This window comes from Mugil cephalus, chromosome 20 (assembly GCF_022458985.1).
Source record: "Mugil cephalus isolate CIBA_MC_2020 chromosome 20, CIBA_Mcephalus_1.1, whole genome shotgun sequence".
Lineage (NCBI taxonomy): Eukaryota > Metazoa > Chordata > Actinopteri > Mugiliformes > Mugilidae > Mugil > Mugil cephalus.
In genome coordinates, this window is record NC_061789.1 from 21,529,990 (window position 1) to 21,547,222 (window position 17,233).

The 17,233-nt window shown below is 38.7% G+C and overlaps 1 protein-coding gene across 1 annotated transcript in view; it reads right to left on the reverse strand.

Moving 5' to 3' along the window:
- The window catches only part of gcgra (glucagon receptor a), a 36,877-nt gene that overhangs the window by 5,032 nt on the left and 14,612 nt on the right, over window positions 1-17,233 (reverse strand). The window contains exons 2-10 of the mRNA XM_047570791.1: window positions 6,490-6,637; window positions 5,951-6,047; window positions 4,639-4,746; window positions 4,339-4,433; window positions 3,080-3,174; window positions 2,699-2,888; window positions 1,660-1,819; window positions 1,432-1,492; window positions 884-953 (exon numbers count right to left, since the gene is read on the reverse strand). Of these exons, the coding sequence (XP_047426747.1) occupies window positions 884-953; window positions 1,432-1,492; window positions 1,660-1,819; window positions 2,699-2,888; window positions 3,080-3,174; window positions 4,339-4,433; window positions 4,639-4,746; window positions 5,951-6,047; window positions 6,490-6,543 (930 nt within the window). The 5' untranslated portion in view covers window positions 6,544-6,637. The remainder of the gene's footprint in view (window positions 1-883; window positions 954-1,431; window positions 1,493-1,659; window positions 1,820-2,698; window positions 2,889-3,079; window positions 3,175-4,338; window positions 4,434-4,638; window positions 4,747-5,950; window positions 6,048-6,489; window positions 6,638-17,233) is intronic.

Genomic DNA, 17,233 nt, shown 5'->3' on the forward strand with positions numbered 1-17,233 from the left:
AATAAAGGGATGCTGACCTTGGCCATGATGAATAATGTATTGTTAGCTTAAATGGAAATAAATATAGTATAGTAGTATAAATATATTATATGCAATACAACTGTAGAGCACTGAGGCTTTCCCTAAGCCATTGTCCTCAAAATTACAAAAGCTCTCTATGAATGTAATGGACCCATATATTATATATGCATACTGTACATGCACTTCAGGATCTGCTAATGGATGTATTATTTAATATTTGCATAGACTTCAATGATGTTGCAGTAATTATTTAAATTGCAAATTACATGTTGAGAACATGTACAGCCTTAAAAGTCTACACTACTGAGAGCAGTTTTCCACTCAGATCTGCAGCTTAAAACTGGTGGGATCGGGATACAGAGGGAAACTGCCCTCCCATTCCTACAACAACAACTTAAACACAGGAATTCCTGCGGGATACAGGCCACTTAGCAGAACGATTAATGCGTGGAAAATGCCAGAATGTCTGACCATACATAAGAGCCATGACAAGCAGGACCTATATTAATGCTTAGAACTGACCTTAGCAGAGCACACCTCAAATAAAAGGCCCCCGTCACAGGATGGAAAGTCTGGAGATGGTCACAAACTGTCTGACTATTAGCATGCTCATAACATTTTATGCCTGAGACGCAGCTAGCCTTTCAAGCTTCACAAATAAATGAAGTGTGTTTAAAATTGTACAGTGTGTGATTGAGGAAATAAAGGCTGAAATAAAGTTGAAATGTGTCAGTATGGGATTTTTCAGGGAGTATACATTTTCGCTACTGAATTGTCAGTGCAAAAATTTGAAAGGGGGGCGTATTGGCGAGAAATAGCAGGAGACCAAGAAACATAAAGACAGGGAGGAAAAGGAAATTACCACAACAGCTAGCAGAATTGGGGAGCGGATTATCCACCAGTAGTTCATATTTATGTTTTGTCCCCAGCACCTGAAAAAGAAAAAAGAAAAGCATTTAGGTATTTATCAGCTGGAGAGAGATATATTTTCTTTACATGACACACCTCATGCTCTTGGACAAAGTTCACTGTGTAATGCGTTTCGCTTCACTGTTTTGCAATTCCTATGTAAAAGCAAGCTTTTCCAGCAATGATTGGGTCGATGAACACCACTGTGGCTTTTCAAAGGTTTACATAATAACGCAATGTCCCAGCAGTTGCAATGTGTGGCCTTAAAATTCCCCTTTATCCCATTTACTGCTGAGAACTCCTTATATCCTAAAACACTGAAACAAAAACGTGGAGCTAAATTTTAACAAGTAAAATGAAGAACGTGCCAACACAAATCCTGACCATGTTTAACAATGTGCAGATGAAGCATGTCTGTTTAAGCTCGGCTGCAGTCAAGCCCTCATGAAATAATCACGTTAAATTGACCCTACTACTGACTTTTAACAGAGAGCAACTTACTCTTGATTCTCATATAGGTATTTAGTCATCACCCATGGAACAAGGAATATTAATGGGGTACCTGTAGAAAAAAATGAGAGTTGTCTAAATGCAAACACTTTTGTACAGCCTTTTGCCTATACCTGCTATTAATTCATTTCATTAATTTGTCCTGACTTATCATTTTATTTTTTATACCTGTGAACACACACAAGCACACACTCACAGATATATAACAGGCCAACTCACCCCAACCAATGCACAGGTAGATTTTGAAGTAGTTCCTCTCTGTAAACACAGTAATGACCAGAAGGTTGTGGAGGTAGATGCCTTCTACCAGCAACCAGTAGCTATTGGCCATAATACTGTACTGCATCATCACCACAGCAACACGACAGCTAACTGTTGTCTGCAAGACAGCCGTGGGGATTATTTTAGAAATGTTGCACTATCAAGCCATGCAATGTGTAAGGTTATGTAGCTGATGTGAACGCTGAGGTGCGGTAGATATGAGCTTCCTCTGCTGGGATTCAGGCTTTGTGCCTGTAGCGATCAGATTATACAACAGCAATGAATAAGACCCCAGCCCCAGCCAGCTATAACACATAACTCATCCCTGCATATCAGCTGGTCATCTGACAATTACCTTTATAGCTGTTACACTTTCATATCATGAATCATTTCCATGCATATAGCTACCTTGGGTGCCAGCTGAGGTTTTTAGTCAGTTATTTCTATTATTCTTAGACAAATTGTAACTATGGCAGTACATATCCCGCACAGTTTTTGATGGATTTAAGTCCAAAGGCATGCAATCTAGGCTGTCCACCTCTCTGCTTTTTCCTCATTATGTACAGCCAACCAGTGTATCCCACCTCTAACATTATACCTGTATTTTCTGTTAAAAACATAATACAATTTGCAGGACTGTGTTTCATTGTGGTTATCAAAGAACCTTAAATGGCCGCTTACTTGATACTTTAACAATTTGCTGTAATGCAGAAGAAATTAATGGAGGAAAACACTCATTGTTTAGAAAGAGTAGGGATAATTAAGCAGAAACTGTTGTTTTCTGCATGTGCATGCACGTGACTATATGGGTCAATTCTTGTGGGTTGGTATGGCCGCTTTATTGACCATACCGTGGAATCCTGGGACATTAGGAAACATTTATCTACTGTCAGTGAAAAGCTAGAAAACCATGGTAATCTAGGAATCTGTAATGCATTTTCTTAATGGTTACTATCTCACACTGTTCTGTGTTGTTCAGCATCAGATCAATACCGACCGCATTGTCAGCCAGCATCTCCACTGGATGAATAGATGCTCGAGAGAATGCCTGCTCCTGATCTCTGCTGAGGTCCTGCGATGTGTGGTTAGCCTCTAAAAGAGCATCTTTGATAAGTATAGACAGTGCTCGTAGGATGAAGGAGGCAAACAGATTCATGTGGATGTTGTTCCTCATGCAGTGCAGTTTCCTGATGAACAGAAGGTAACAATGGTCTAAAGTTCAATTTGTGATTTGTTTCACCTTAATCCATCCTTCCCCAGATAAACAGAAATAAAGCTTTTCATTTACAATCATTACTTCCACAAACTTAAATTTGTTTCATAATAAATTGCTCCAATTATTAATATTTCTACAACTGTAAATGAAAGGAATCCTTACCTGAAGCAAATGAGAATGCCAAGAGCCAATACCAAAGCCACGAAGGACAAGGAATAGCCAACTGTGTACATGATCCGAATATGACCATAGAATGGCTGCAAATGAAAACAAACAGTTTCTAACACTGACAATAATAGTCTGAATATGTGATCTCCTTAGGTCTGTTTTTGGACTGTCTCAAGGATATAAAAGATTAGAGGGCCTTTTTTTTAAATTTCTATGAGAGTACAATCGAGGTCATGATGCTTGGATCCAGGGGTGTCTGCGAGGCTCCTCATATGTACCCTAGTTCTCTTCTCCCATATGTGATAACATCTGTTAAAAGTGTAATGGACAGTGATTTTAAACTGGAAATATTAGATCAATTAGTCATCAAGTCCAATTCCAGCTGAGACTTTTATTCAAATCCTGCCTGTTCAACCCAGTAGAAGAAATACACAGGGACAGAGGTAGCAGCGCGGAGGCATTCAGTACATTTACGCGCACGTGAAAAAAAATGAATTATTGCTTTAATGATTAAGACCCTTAATCCTGTATAACTTAAGCGCATGTAAACACGTTACTTCATTTAATATCGGACTTCTTCTTGTCCAATTAAGACACACAGATAATATGATTGGAAATCGATTTTCCTTGGCATGTATACATCTTGACTGGAGTTAAACTAGACAACCTGTATGCGCATGCTCCTGAACTGCTGAGCTGGGTATGACCCCGGACAAAAACACCCCCAAAAAAAAATGGTTGCAGAAGAAACAGGTAAGCAGAGCTGGTAAAAGAAAGTTGAATTTTGAGCATACCTCAATTAAGCTGTGCATGTCAATGTACTGACAGAAAATAATGCACTGCATTAAGGTCACTCAGGTCTGCTGACCACTGTCTTCTGATGATCCCTAGAACAAAGCTTAAGCACAGGGGAGATCATTCTTCCTTTACCTCTGCATATTGGGCCGAAAGGAACCCCGTCTGTTTTTAAATCTCTTCTCAAAACTCATTGTTATTTTTGGCATTTAATTCAATTTGAGTGGTGCTCTTTTTATTATTATCGTTTCAGTCTACTGCTTTTTTTTAATTCTTCCTTTTCATTGTCTTTGTTCTTGTGTTGACTGTATGTTTCATATATTGTTACACACCTTGATCACTCTGTTCATCACTTTGGTAATTTGTTGTTTTTATATGTGCTCTATAAATTGACATCAGTATTGCCTGTGTGCTTTTCCCTTTGTGCTCCAGAAAAAATGTAAAAACACATTTCTTACCTGATTTGGATCATGAGAATCACACTCACTGGTATTCTTCATAGGTACCCACTGGCCACTTGTATCACATTCCTGATAAACCATGCCGTGCTGTACTACTCACACACACGCGCACACACACACACACACACACACACACACACACACACACACACACACACACACACACACACACAGAACCACCTCTGTGATTAAGTGGACTCTACTGGAAGTTACTCTACTCTACTACTGATTTTTTTTTAAATGATCCTGTATCAACATGATTGCAATACAGTGCATACAAACTGATCTGTCTCTTACCTTTGTGATACCATGGCAAATACCATGGGCATGACACACTGACAGTGGTGTTGGGGAGTCCATCAGGCCAACAGGCATAACTGTCAAACGTCCTGTTGCACACAAGGCCTATATTTACCAAAAAAAAACAAACAAAAAAAACATGAAACCTCAGTGAGATTGTTCATCACAGAATAAAGGAACATCTCTTTGAAGCTACGGCTTCTGGTAGCTATTACAGAACTAGTCATCGCCAGGGTCTTTCATCTTGGCTTGAAAGTCCCCTATGGGTGACCTTCCACTTATTCCACGTCTTTCCATTGTGTTGTCTCATCAGACAATGCTGGCTGTTAGCATATAGACACGGGTATAATGTGATTTATCCCATGTGGGTAGTGACATTTTTGAAAGTTGAGACAACAGTGATCGCGACAATGATCACCTGCTTTATCCCACAAGCATAGAACATGCCAACTGTCTGTAATGCAGCTGAAGGATACCATGTAATTAAACACACTGCTAAAGGGAGTGAACAAGAGCCACTCTCCTTCTAGTATGAGCAGAAAGTGAATGTGGGGCAGCAAATATGACACTGGGAGCAGCTGCAGTTAAAGTGGTTATGCAATAATCTGAGGACGGGAAGGAAACTACTGCGGCTGATGATATGGTATGGTGAACTACTCTGCTTGATTGTGGCTGGTAGCTGCCAATGTGCCAAGATGAATTTTATTAGGATGCTAATTAATTCATTCATTAAGTGATTTTATGGAACACCTATAACACTACCCAACTAACTAAGTTAGTTAAAGTGTTGCAATAATAACAAAACAAATAACAAAGACCATTTTAAGATGGTCAAAGGAACAATTGCTCAAAAGTGAAGACAAAGCACGTAGAGCTACCCTTGGTGACTACTTGCAGTATGGGTCACAAGCTCCACCACTTCCATGTCAGTGGATGAGACTTTGGCCATAATAAAACACACATACACTACACACATAGGTAGTTAATATAAGGCATGCATAGTCAAATAAGAACAGTATATAATCCAACATTTCTTTGTAATTGCTGGAGGTAGAGCAGAGCACAGTATTAATTAAATGAAAATGTGGGTGGGTCTGGTGGAAGTCCGGCTCCACGTGACTGCAAATGACGCGCCCTTATCCCTGGGGAAATAGTGTCAGTTTGGCCAATGCAAGTAAGTGAGGACTGATTCATATTTATGTACAATCTATAGTAGAACATTTTTCTGTTGCTCTAAAGTTTGAAAAAATCTGTTCCATCGAAATCATTTAATCAAGATTCAAAGAACTGTCCAGTATGTTACACTTACCTGTGCTTATGGGGACTTGGCTGATGTTGTGTTCACACTCTTCCATATACAATTTCCAACTTTCCTTCAGCTTATCCAGGAAAGCAGCAGGAGACCCCTAAGAAGAAGTTGAAGCATATACAGGACAATTCAACAAAAACAAGCAGTTAGTATATGTCCAGAATGTCTTTTCCAACAGGTGGACAGGAAAAATGTTAAGAATGTGAACCTCACACAAACCACATGGCAAACATTTGTTCTACTTTGCTTCATATATACAGTAGCTGTAAACAACCTATCCTCATGCTCGAGATATTATCCATCAAGATGACACTGCACCCCACTCAAATGTGTGTATGGGAGGGCTCGTGCTGCTGCACAGCAGTGTGTTTATGCTGTCACGCCACAACTGGCTTGTTTCAGAAAGCAGCAGAGCTAAAGATATGACCCTTTCACTGTGAATGAAAGTTCACCAACAATTTTGTTGAAGGCCCTTAAGCTTTGGAAGAGTTACATTGTGTATGTGTTATTGCATGCTTGTGTGTGCTGTTTGAACCCACCTGGATGCTGCAGGAGACAATGAGTATTGCCAAAAAGAGGAACAGTCGTGACATCCCTTGTTCCTGCTGTTGGTGCTGGGAGAGGATACTGCAGGATGCAGAAGGGTTTTCACCTCATAAGAGGCCTTATCTACACTGGCCACACAGCCTGGATGAGACAGAGACAAACAAACCATCAAGGTTCTGTGCAAGAACACAAGTTTGAGCTTGATAGAGCTTGGCTTAAGAGGACAAAAACAGGAAAAGGCTGTTTGTATCTATTACATTGCACTTACTACAGATTTTAAAAGCATGCAGTAGAAGTGTAAAAAATTAGTAATATGTCCATCCTAACCAGGCCAGCAATATAGAGAGTAAAGGACATTCACTATCAGGCTTATCAGTCAGGTTTCTCTCCTCCACTTTTATTTGAAACATTAGCATAATTAACAAGGTTTAAACTTGAATGATGGAGTGAGATATGGTATCTTACTCCATCACACAAGTTTAAACCTCAAAACATTCTGAAACATTAAGCCAAAGGCAAGACACCTCTGGGAAATGCTGTTTATTCTGTCAGTGAGACAGCTGTAGCTCAGCAGATCTGCCCTGACACCGTGACTCACAGCTGGTGCCTTTCCACCTATCAGGCCCCGTCACTGTGGGGCTGAGCGTGTGACAGTGTGCACCAGAGCTCACTCACCTGTGTCCAGACTGCTGAAAACGTCAAACAGATTTGGTTGAAGCCGGAGAACAGAACGAAATCTGAAACGTTTCTGCAAAAAACACCTTGACAGAAGAAACATTTTTGGCTAAAACGTTTCAAGTTCCATTCTGTTCTAGTTTCATGGTGGGCAGGAGGACGAGTTCATATAGATGCTTTAGGAAGTTATTTTATCTACATGGGGCAGTGTCATGGCTCCACAGATTCATCTAGATTACTGTTTCCAGTTCAGTGGAAGGTAAACTCAGACCAGAGACTTGTGGCCATACCAGGCATTGTGGTCAGTGAGGTCTGTTAGATCCATTGTAAAAAAGGAGTCATAAAATGATTGCCTAATTTGTAGTGTGTGCTGTAAAGATATTGTGCTTCAAATCCAGTTTTCTCATCTGATCACCAGTGTTCTTGTCTCTTTGTAAGTCGTTTGTTGTTTGTTTGAAAGGGACAAAGCATGTTAATGAACAAACATGCAGTAATGTAAACATGATGGATTATAGCAGAGATGCTAATTTCCATCCGTAGTCCCTTAACATAAAACATAAATGATTTTGTTGTTACTACAAACTTTTTACTCAGTGAGGGTCCTTTGACTATGTCCACATTAAATGTTTTTTTTACCCTGCATAGTTTGAGTTTTATTGCTTGGTTATTCTAACAGAGGCCTCAAATACAATAAATGACCGATCAAATATAAGAGACTGCATGAAGCAAAGGCGCCCACTCTGCCCATACGTTGTGTGCAATTCATATGTTAAATCAATAAAGGGTTATTTAACACAGTGATATTTGCTCTTTGATAAACACAGTAGTACCCATAGGCGCAATCTAAGTTTACGAGACTATAATACTGTGATGTTTAGCATGTTGTGTAGTGTATTAAGCCATTAAACAATGTTTGCTCACTTTCACATACTGCAAAAACAAACTAATGTCAACTCAAATACAAAGACGAAGCACACTGATAAAGACAAATCAGTTAAACAGTGATTTAGCTCAGTGCTAGCTGGTCTGAGTTACACACTAATCTCTGCCCTGCTATTAGACATAGCTCTGCACATCTTGGGTAGAGTTATACTTCAATCTAAATTGAGCCTATTCATGTCCTTAAAAACAAAGACAACTAAACTTAGGTAGAGTAACAAAATGTTTAATAATAGTTGCTTTTAGAGAAACTGCCTCCATACACAAAAGAGAGTGCCAGTCAGAGGAGATGGTGTGTCATCATGGAAGACACGAGCCAGATTCATTTTCTCTGCTTGTCTATCATTTATCATCAGAGATGTATCTTGTCTTTTTGGTGGCGGGAGAAAAGGATGCACAGGACAAAAACTCTAAAAAGACACACCCATCTTACAGTGACATTGTAAGAAAAAACACTAAAACATGATTTGATAAAGAACTTTATCATCATCATGCGAAAACATAAACACACTTTTCAAGTTATGAATTTGCATGAAAATTGTGCATAAACTACAAGCTAACGATCAAATCACCATTTTATTAATGCAACAGCATGGTTGTACAATCATCCATGATAGTACCAATAGGTAATTGAGTACCAGCAGGTAGAAAAGCGCTATATATACCCAAGACCATTTACCATTTACCATAGTGAAGCATGACAGCTAGAGAAACAATTATTCCATCCAAGGCTGAGAACATATTTAAGGTTCAGTTTGGTCAAGAATATGTTCTTGTGGGTATGACTGGGGCTAGATATTTGTTCAAGGGATAACAATGTGTCGTGAAAGATGGATGGCATCTAATACATGCAGAGAAAACTTTTTAGTTTTAATCGGTTTAATTCAAATTATTTTTGAAGTCTGAAATTGAATGTAAACAGGTTTCTAAAAACTGGAGTGAATAAAAGCATCTATGAGCAATCACAATCTAAATGTCCACCCTGTATTACAAAACTCTTCTTAAAGTCAGCCTTGATGCTGTCTAAACCGAAGAAACATAGTTTCTAAATGGTCTGTTTAGTATAATAACCACAGGATGTGGTTAGCATTAGCTATAGCACAGACTGACTGATTGCTGCAGGCGCCTGAGGGATGAGAACTGCATTTGTCTAGTCTAACACTGGGTCAGGACTGGTCCAACTGAGATCACAGCTCTGTGTAGCTTTAACACCATCAGACATGTTGTGGTCATAATCCTGTTTCCACCACTGTTAGAAACTATGTGTGGAGTTTACAGTAACATGAAAGGCCAGAGCATAACTGGTTCCAGGAGCCATTACAAGTTTAATATGCTGCATGGTGACCACAGCAGTCACTCCATGTCAGTTACATTAAACTGGAGATTAAGATCCATATCCATATCAGTCATCTTTACTATATGCATCTCTGATTAGTTCTTACCCACGAAAGGGACCAGGCATTGTGTAAGGATGATGTTTAAGCACACATCCCAGTACGGTAGAGAGGCTGACCTGCATGTGGGTGAGAACTTACTCTTCATTATGCCATAAATGTTAAGCCATTTGGGACGGTTTTCCAGGGGTTTCCCTGCTCTCTCTCTCTCTCTCTCTCTCTCTCTCTCTCTCTCTCACGATGTCTGTCTTTCTCTTGCTCTAACTATCTCTCTTTTACGTCCAAAATATACAGCGAGAAGGGGTCAGTCTGTGCCACTTTCTGCAACAAAGCACTGTGTAGAAACAATGATTAACCAATTGGATGGTCCCTTAAGGCGGCATGACGAGAGGGAGAGAAACGGAGAGACAGACGATGTGAGAGAGAAAGTGCTAAACATGCAACCCCTGACCCCTTTAACATCTTCAAGCTCCACGTACACCAGCCACTACTAAGTTGTGAAGTTGACAATTGAATTTGAAGATGACATAAAGTTTCACTAATCATGTGTCATGTGTTATAGTCCCTTTGTTCTGTATTCTCTCTGCATCTTCATAGATCAATACAAAACCAGAAGTTTGACAAAACAGGGAGCATGGTACACTTGAAGACTGAAGTCAATAAATCTCCCTAAATGCTTTATGCATATATGTCATGTCCAATATGTCTGCTTGGCCTTTTATGCAGGACGGTGGGAATCACAGTCATTTGGTGGAGCTGGAGTGGAACTAATGGGCTTTGTGGTGTGAGGCTAATTAGGCTTGTATATTCTGCTGTTATGAGCTGCAGCTCTGGGCTCCCACTTAGCTCGCTCAATCTGTTGTGGCTTCAGACCAATCACGGTGCTCTGGAGCATGTGTCGTTTAGACCCACTAGCTCTTAGTTCCAGGAAATAACCCAGAGCCTTTTTCACTGTTGTTACACATCTGATTTAATAGGTGGATGACAGCCGGGAGTTGTGCAGGCAGAGCCGGAGGGATGTTTGGGTGTTTTTTCATCACAAAACAAGTTACCAAGCCAAAATGTTTCACCATCGCCTGGGGACGTGTTCAATATGTGAAAATGATGTAAGCATTTTTAAATAAACAGTAAGCTGTTGATGGTTAGTCTTGGACTTATTTGTGATGCTTGACTAAAGACACAAATGCTAAAATGTTGTTGCTCACTTACACTGACGGAATAGAAAGTTGTCTGTTTGACAAATTCTTAAATATTTATCTGTTTTTGTGTACAAATACAGTAATGAACCATAAGTGCATGACGCAAATTCCCTGAATGTCCAAAACAATAGAAAAACAGTTTGTTCAAGTACATGTTAACACAATGGCCACTAACAATTACTGTTGTTTGTTGGAGCGTACTTAGCGTTCATTTGATTACGCTGTCTAACAAAATTACAAAAGGAGAGCATGTGCACATGAATACAGGTCAGGGGGTTGAAAACAAACCTCTTTGAAAACAGAATAAGTGTCTGGCTTAGAAAATGCCCCCAAGCAGGAGTTTATCAATCGATTTTACAAATGCTGAGGTGCGAATGAGAGCAAAGGCTAAACCAATGCCATCCATCCATTTCTGACAAACTTGTTTGCCATTAATTCCTTTATGATGCCTCTGTGCGTATAAAAATGTGAATCATATGAGACATCGGTCAAACCCATGCAGCGCAACCTTTGCAAAGCAATGTATTCTTCCTGCTTCCTGCTTTGACAAATTGGCCAAGGCCACGCATATACCTTAGGGCTGCAGATGTTACACTGAGCATGAGAGTGCTGGATGAGAGCCCCACTATCTGATAATAGGGTGACACAGAGTTCAGAGGAGATGGCACATTATTGTGCTGCACAAACTGCAGCTTGTTTGCAGCACTGAAGATGAAATCTAAGTATAGCATGCTGGCTGACTAATTTGATCTGCTGTTGGTTAATGCATTAATCTGTTCACATATTCATCTATTTGACTTTGTTCTCAGTTTTTATGTTCTGCAATTAACCTTGTATGTAACACTCCATAATAGATTAATGTTCCCTTGGAGACTTATTCACTGTGTTGGTTGTTTCTTTCGTTGCATCCTGTTATTTTATCAGAGTTCCAACTACCTATCTGCTTCATAAGTTACGGTATTTCTAATGCTTCCTAGGAATCCTTCTCAGAAATACCAGAAAGCAGGCCTATAATTGCACATTAAACAAGCCAGCAGAGAGACAGGGAAATGTTACACTGAAGTATTTTTGAGTGTGACATGTCTTTCAAAAATTTCAAAAGTAACAAGCCAGGCACAATTACAGTTTAGATCTCTGTCTCAAATGGAAAATCATCCTGTCATATATTTTCCTGTTATTACTTTACTGGAAGATGTGGCAGAAAGTTTTAATATACTGATCTGGGGGGTAACTTATTTCATCCTCAAAATAAGCACTGTGAAATGATAAGCTTTGGATCAGAATCACTCAAATTTGCTCAGATGTCGCACCAATACATATTCTCTTGGTGGGATACCTGAGTCTATCTATATCTAAGACATAGAGTCTAGATATACAGATGTGTTTATTTATCGCATTGCTATCCTCACCACTATACCATCACTGTCACCAACCCCATCTCAATGCAAAGCAGCAGCTTCTGTAATAAATAAATAAATAAAACTCACAACTTGGTTCTCATGGTTTGTTTTTAAGAGCCAGGTAACAGATTTGGTTTGTTTGCTAATGTCACAACTCTAGTTACATTTCTAAAAAGCAGACAAGCGTTGAGGTTGGAGAAAGTTTGTGGGTTTGAATAAATCTTTAAACAGCGAGTCTTCTTCAGACACAGTGAACTCCTTCTGTATTAAATTAGGGACAAATCGGCAATGACAATATGACTGATATGTACAGTAATATTCACAGATAATGGTCACTTCTCCCTATGCACAAGAAACTTCGAACTGCTATTGTAAAGTAAACGTCTATCTAGCAACACAAGCCAGTGGTTCCATTGTCACTCTAATTAGGTTCTGGTGTAGCCTGTCTCTCAGTCTTGACCTGGTATTTAAATTTTCTTTCCACAAAGAGTTTCTTGAAGTGTGAGTGACAAATAGCTGTGTCTCTATGGGAATACTGAAAAGAGATGTGGCTTTTAGATTGTGGGAATCGCCTGCTCAAACCTCAAGTATTCTATTAATGTTATAGATTCCTAAAAAATGTTTTATCCACAACTGCACTGCAGCTGTGCTGTAGCAAGAATGATACCAACGCATAATTAAATAAACCAACACATCTTGTAATTTCTTGTATGTTTTGCATAAGAATGGCATTATGTGCAGAAACATTTTTAAATCACTAACTGTTACAAATAAGCCACTGCATAGAGAACAGAATCCAGTCAAACTTAGTTTGACACAGAGTTCAGAAATGATGCATGGGGAATATCCACTATTAGGCATATTTTAAATTTACTTTCTTTACTCAAAATAATAACTAAAAGTGATCCTTGGCATCGTCACAGATTCACACATTTGGTCAGCCTGTCAACTTGGTATTGGGCCTGTTGAATTTGTTACAGGATATGATATGCAGTGCTCATCTGCTGACTGCTGGTATTCCTCTGTTGAATGGTGTTTGGAAAATATGTCACGGCTTCACTCATCCTCCATCTCATGCACAGACCCTATATTTCACTGTTTCCATGCCTCTGGGGATAATATCATTTACATAAAATGGATCCTTCTTTCTGTCTCACAAAATATTCCACCTCGGCTGCTCTGCAGGCATGCATTTTAGAGTTACAACTGGACTTTGTAGCTCACTTAATGTGCAGCGTATTAACAGTGATACAGTATTAACAGCTTCTTGTACATTTGTTGGCCAACACTGACATCATACTATTTTTCAGTTTAAAAAAGAGATTCTATTGTGTCTTTTATTGAGTTGAGCCACAAAAACAATTGAAAAATAGCGATTGAGGTTCCAGCAGCTCTGAACTGCTCAAATGTTTGTCACTGACCCTGTTACAGTATGAGAGAGTGTTCAGAGTGCAGCCCATCTCTGGGGATATCTACAGTGACCCAGAAGCGGGATGCTCCAAGCCTCTTTTGTGTCCTTATTTATGTGTTTTGATGAGCATTTCCTATTTAGAGATGACATCTGATGAGTGTGGGCGGGACACAATGACAAACAATTGTATAACATTTGAGATGTACCTGTATTGTGTGAGCATATGAGGCTTTTCTGTGATCTATGACTGTATGTGTGTGCGTGTGCTAAGTGTTTGCCGCAACCGTTTCATACAGGCTTTTATGAGGACCTCGCACTGTGCCTGCAACAACAGGCATACAGGGAGCCTTTGATTATCACTCACCATATTTAACATCCTGCATTGTTTCTCCTGTGTTTGTGGCTCAAGTAGTCGTCTAGTTATGAATTACATGGTGCAATCAGAGCATAGGATAAGTGAAAATGCTTAAATAAGTGTGTTAGTTGTATAATTTGTCCACTAGAAAACTGAAAAGTCTTTTAAACAGATAAATAATGTAAAGGATACATATAGGTTATTGTTATGTATTCATGTTTAAATTATTAAATATTATATTATTATAATTTATCATTATTAACCAGCTTAGTGGTAACTGCGTTTTTTAAATTATCAGCAACGACAAACAAAAGCTAATACAGCTAAGAAACAATGGCTCACAAGACTAAACTCACCGCGTGTCCAGACAAAAATCTAATGAATCAATTACCGTGATCTACACTCCTCCACACGTTCTGGTAAACTAAAGGTTTCAGTCATGGCACAGCTTCTCAGCATAAAATGAATAAAGTTAGTTAGATTGCAAACCACATTTTGAGAAAAAAATAATAATAATAATAACAAAAATGTTTAATTAATCAGAATCAGAATCAGAATCAGAATTACTTTATTGATCCCAGGGGGAAATTACTTCTCATTACAGCAGCTCCAACACAAAGTGTAACAGTGTTAAGAACAAAGAGCAATTACAATAAGTAGGAGACAATAAGAATAAGTAAGAGAATGTAAAGTAAAAAAATATGTACAAGTATAAGTGAAGTGAACCTGTATTCCTGTATTTTAAAAGCCTGTTTAAACAAAGAGTAGGAAGACCCTTCAGTAGATTTTGTCTGTGGTGTCAGTGTGGTGAATAATTCAAATATGAACACATGCGAATACATACAAATAATGCGGCAACAAAAAGGAAAAAAAGAAATTCAAATATTTAAATTCTAACTGCCTGTAATATTCATCTGCTTCATATATTAAAACTGAGTAAGAAAAATAAAACATACAATAAAAAAATTGTACTATGATCAACCTACCTGAGGTCTGAATTAGGCAAATATATATGGTGAACTATTTTAACAAAAAGAACCAAAAACGGAAAATGCAAATATCTTAATCTAAATAATAATAATAAAAAAAACTGGCCACAATAATAAATCCCCATTTGAGATTTGAATTCCTTTGAGATTGAGGGGAAAAAAGAACAAACAAGCAGCAGTTTTACTTGTCAAAAATTGCAAATTGCCTTGCCATGCCTAAAGCCCCCCACTTTAACGCCTGTGACTAGAAAACAGTCCTTACTTTGATTGAACTGTGAGGACATGGTGTCAAGACCCTTTTATGTGGAAGGATGTGGTTAATAAATTGCAAACATTATTCACTGTAATACTGTAACACAGTAACACTGCTTTTATTCAGTTATTATAAATGTCAGTTTATTGCCAAAACAAAACTATCTTTCGATGTGTGTGTTTCTGTGCGTGCGTCAGAAACTTTCTTACAAGGCTCTGTTAACAGGACACAAGCAGCTGTTTGACAAACAAACACTGCTATCTGGACCAAGATAACACATGATAATCTTGTCTAATTAAGCCAAACAGATCTGTTAAGGGAAATAAGGCAATTCAAAAAGAGTATAAATAAATGAATTAAAAAAAAAAAATGTTTTACACACACACTCCTGAAATTCAATCAAAGCAAATGAACATTAAGTTCAAAGGCAACAGAGAGAAGACAGATACAAAAAATACACACATAAGATGTAACTTACTTGAATTCCTTTGAGTGTGTATCCACAACCACAAATATTTCCACTACGCCTCTCTTCACACACCTTTAACCATGCAAGGGGTGTTCGACATCATTATATGATGTCCAATATGCTGTACATCTGGGACTCACACGCTCTTTTTCAATGTTCTGTGATGTTTAATGTTTATAAGACAACTCCAAATAGACTTGTGAATTATGAAAGAACCTGGGTAATCTTTAAGCCTCGTCTTCCCTATACTGTATCCACACACCGCTGTCGTACGTTGAATTCTTATGGATGCTGGCAGGCAGTGTTTATGTACAGTAATCCCCAGAGCTTCTCTATGCTACTCTGTCACTCTGCCATCAGTCTGGTATTTATCAAACACTTGAGGATCGGGAGGTTTGTTATATACGCCGGTAAAGCTGCACAGAAAATTGGACCCCATACATAGATATACTGAATCGTTTAAACCTTATTTAGCCAAGCAGTTCAACCCAAAAGAAGAAAAAATATCAACCAGTCATTGATCATTTATGAAGGAGAAGCGGCTGAGGAAAGGTCACACCGTAAGTTCAGGGTCTGCAGAGCAGAAACATAGAGTTAAAATATCTGAGTAGTAATAAACCTTAAGGGTCTTTTAGAGTACGGCAGGACTTAGACGCTGTGACTAACACACCCAGCCTGCAATGGTGCGAGCCTTTTACTTGTGCGCTCATCAGTCTGCCTCTCTGTTAAAACGCCACCCAAAGTCGCTGATGTGGAGACACCTACAAAACTAAAACAAAATCTAAGTGTTTAGTTTTGATTTCATTTGGCTTCCACATTTCCTGCTCCTCCTTTTCTTCATCATTCATATTTCTCATCTGGGTTATTTCACCCCAGCAGCTGTATCTTCTTTAATCTAGATGAGCTCTAGATTGCCACTTGGCAAGGAAGCAAAGCAATTTATCTTAAGCTCCATCTCCTCAGTTGTATACACATTATGCCGCCTTTTATTCACCTGTTAAGCACATGAATATACTATAACATACCCACATAAACATACACTTGCAGCAAAATGACACACTAACACTAACCCCATGGTTTCACCAGTTTTTTTTCTTCATTTCATTGCCAAGTTCAAGGTTTGTTGGCTTTATCTGTCTTCTGACAAGGACAAAAAGGTGCCGCATTGTGCTTTTAATCTTAGAAGGTAATCTGTGATGCAAACATAAATTAGCCATGCATCCTATTATCATGCAGATTGTCCATCAACAAAAAAATTTACACAAAAGCAAGTTATGGAATTCCACAGGGTTCTGAGCAAGGACCAGTCCTCACATTGTACCTGCTTCCCTTGGGCAATATTAAGTAAACACTGTATAAATTACCATTGCTTTCAGACTACTATTGCAGTCAGACAAAATAAAAGTTGTATTTTACAAATTGTGTTTAGCCTTAAACATAATATTTTTTCCCTCGATGGCATTACCTAGGTCAGTACTGCTCTGGGAAACCTTGGTGTTATATTCACATAAAGCAAGTCACTAGTCACCAACGCCACAGCAAGAGCATTGACGGAAAAAAAGAGAGATCATGTTACTCCAGTCTTAGCTTCTCTTCATTGACTCCCTTTAAAACCTTTTAGATTTTAAATCATCCTCCTCACATACAAGGTCC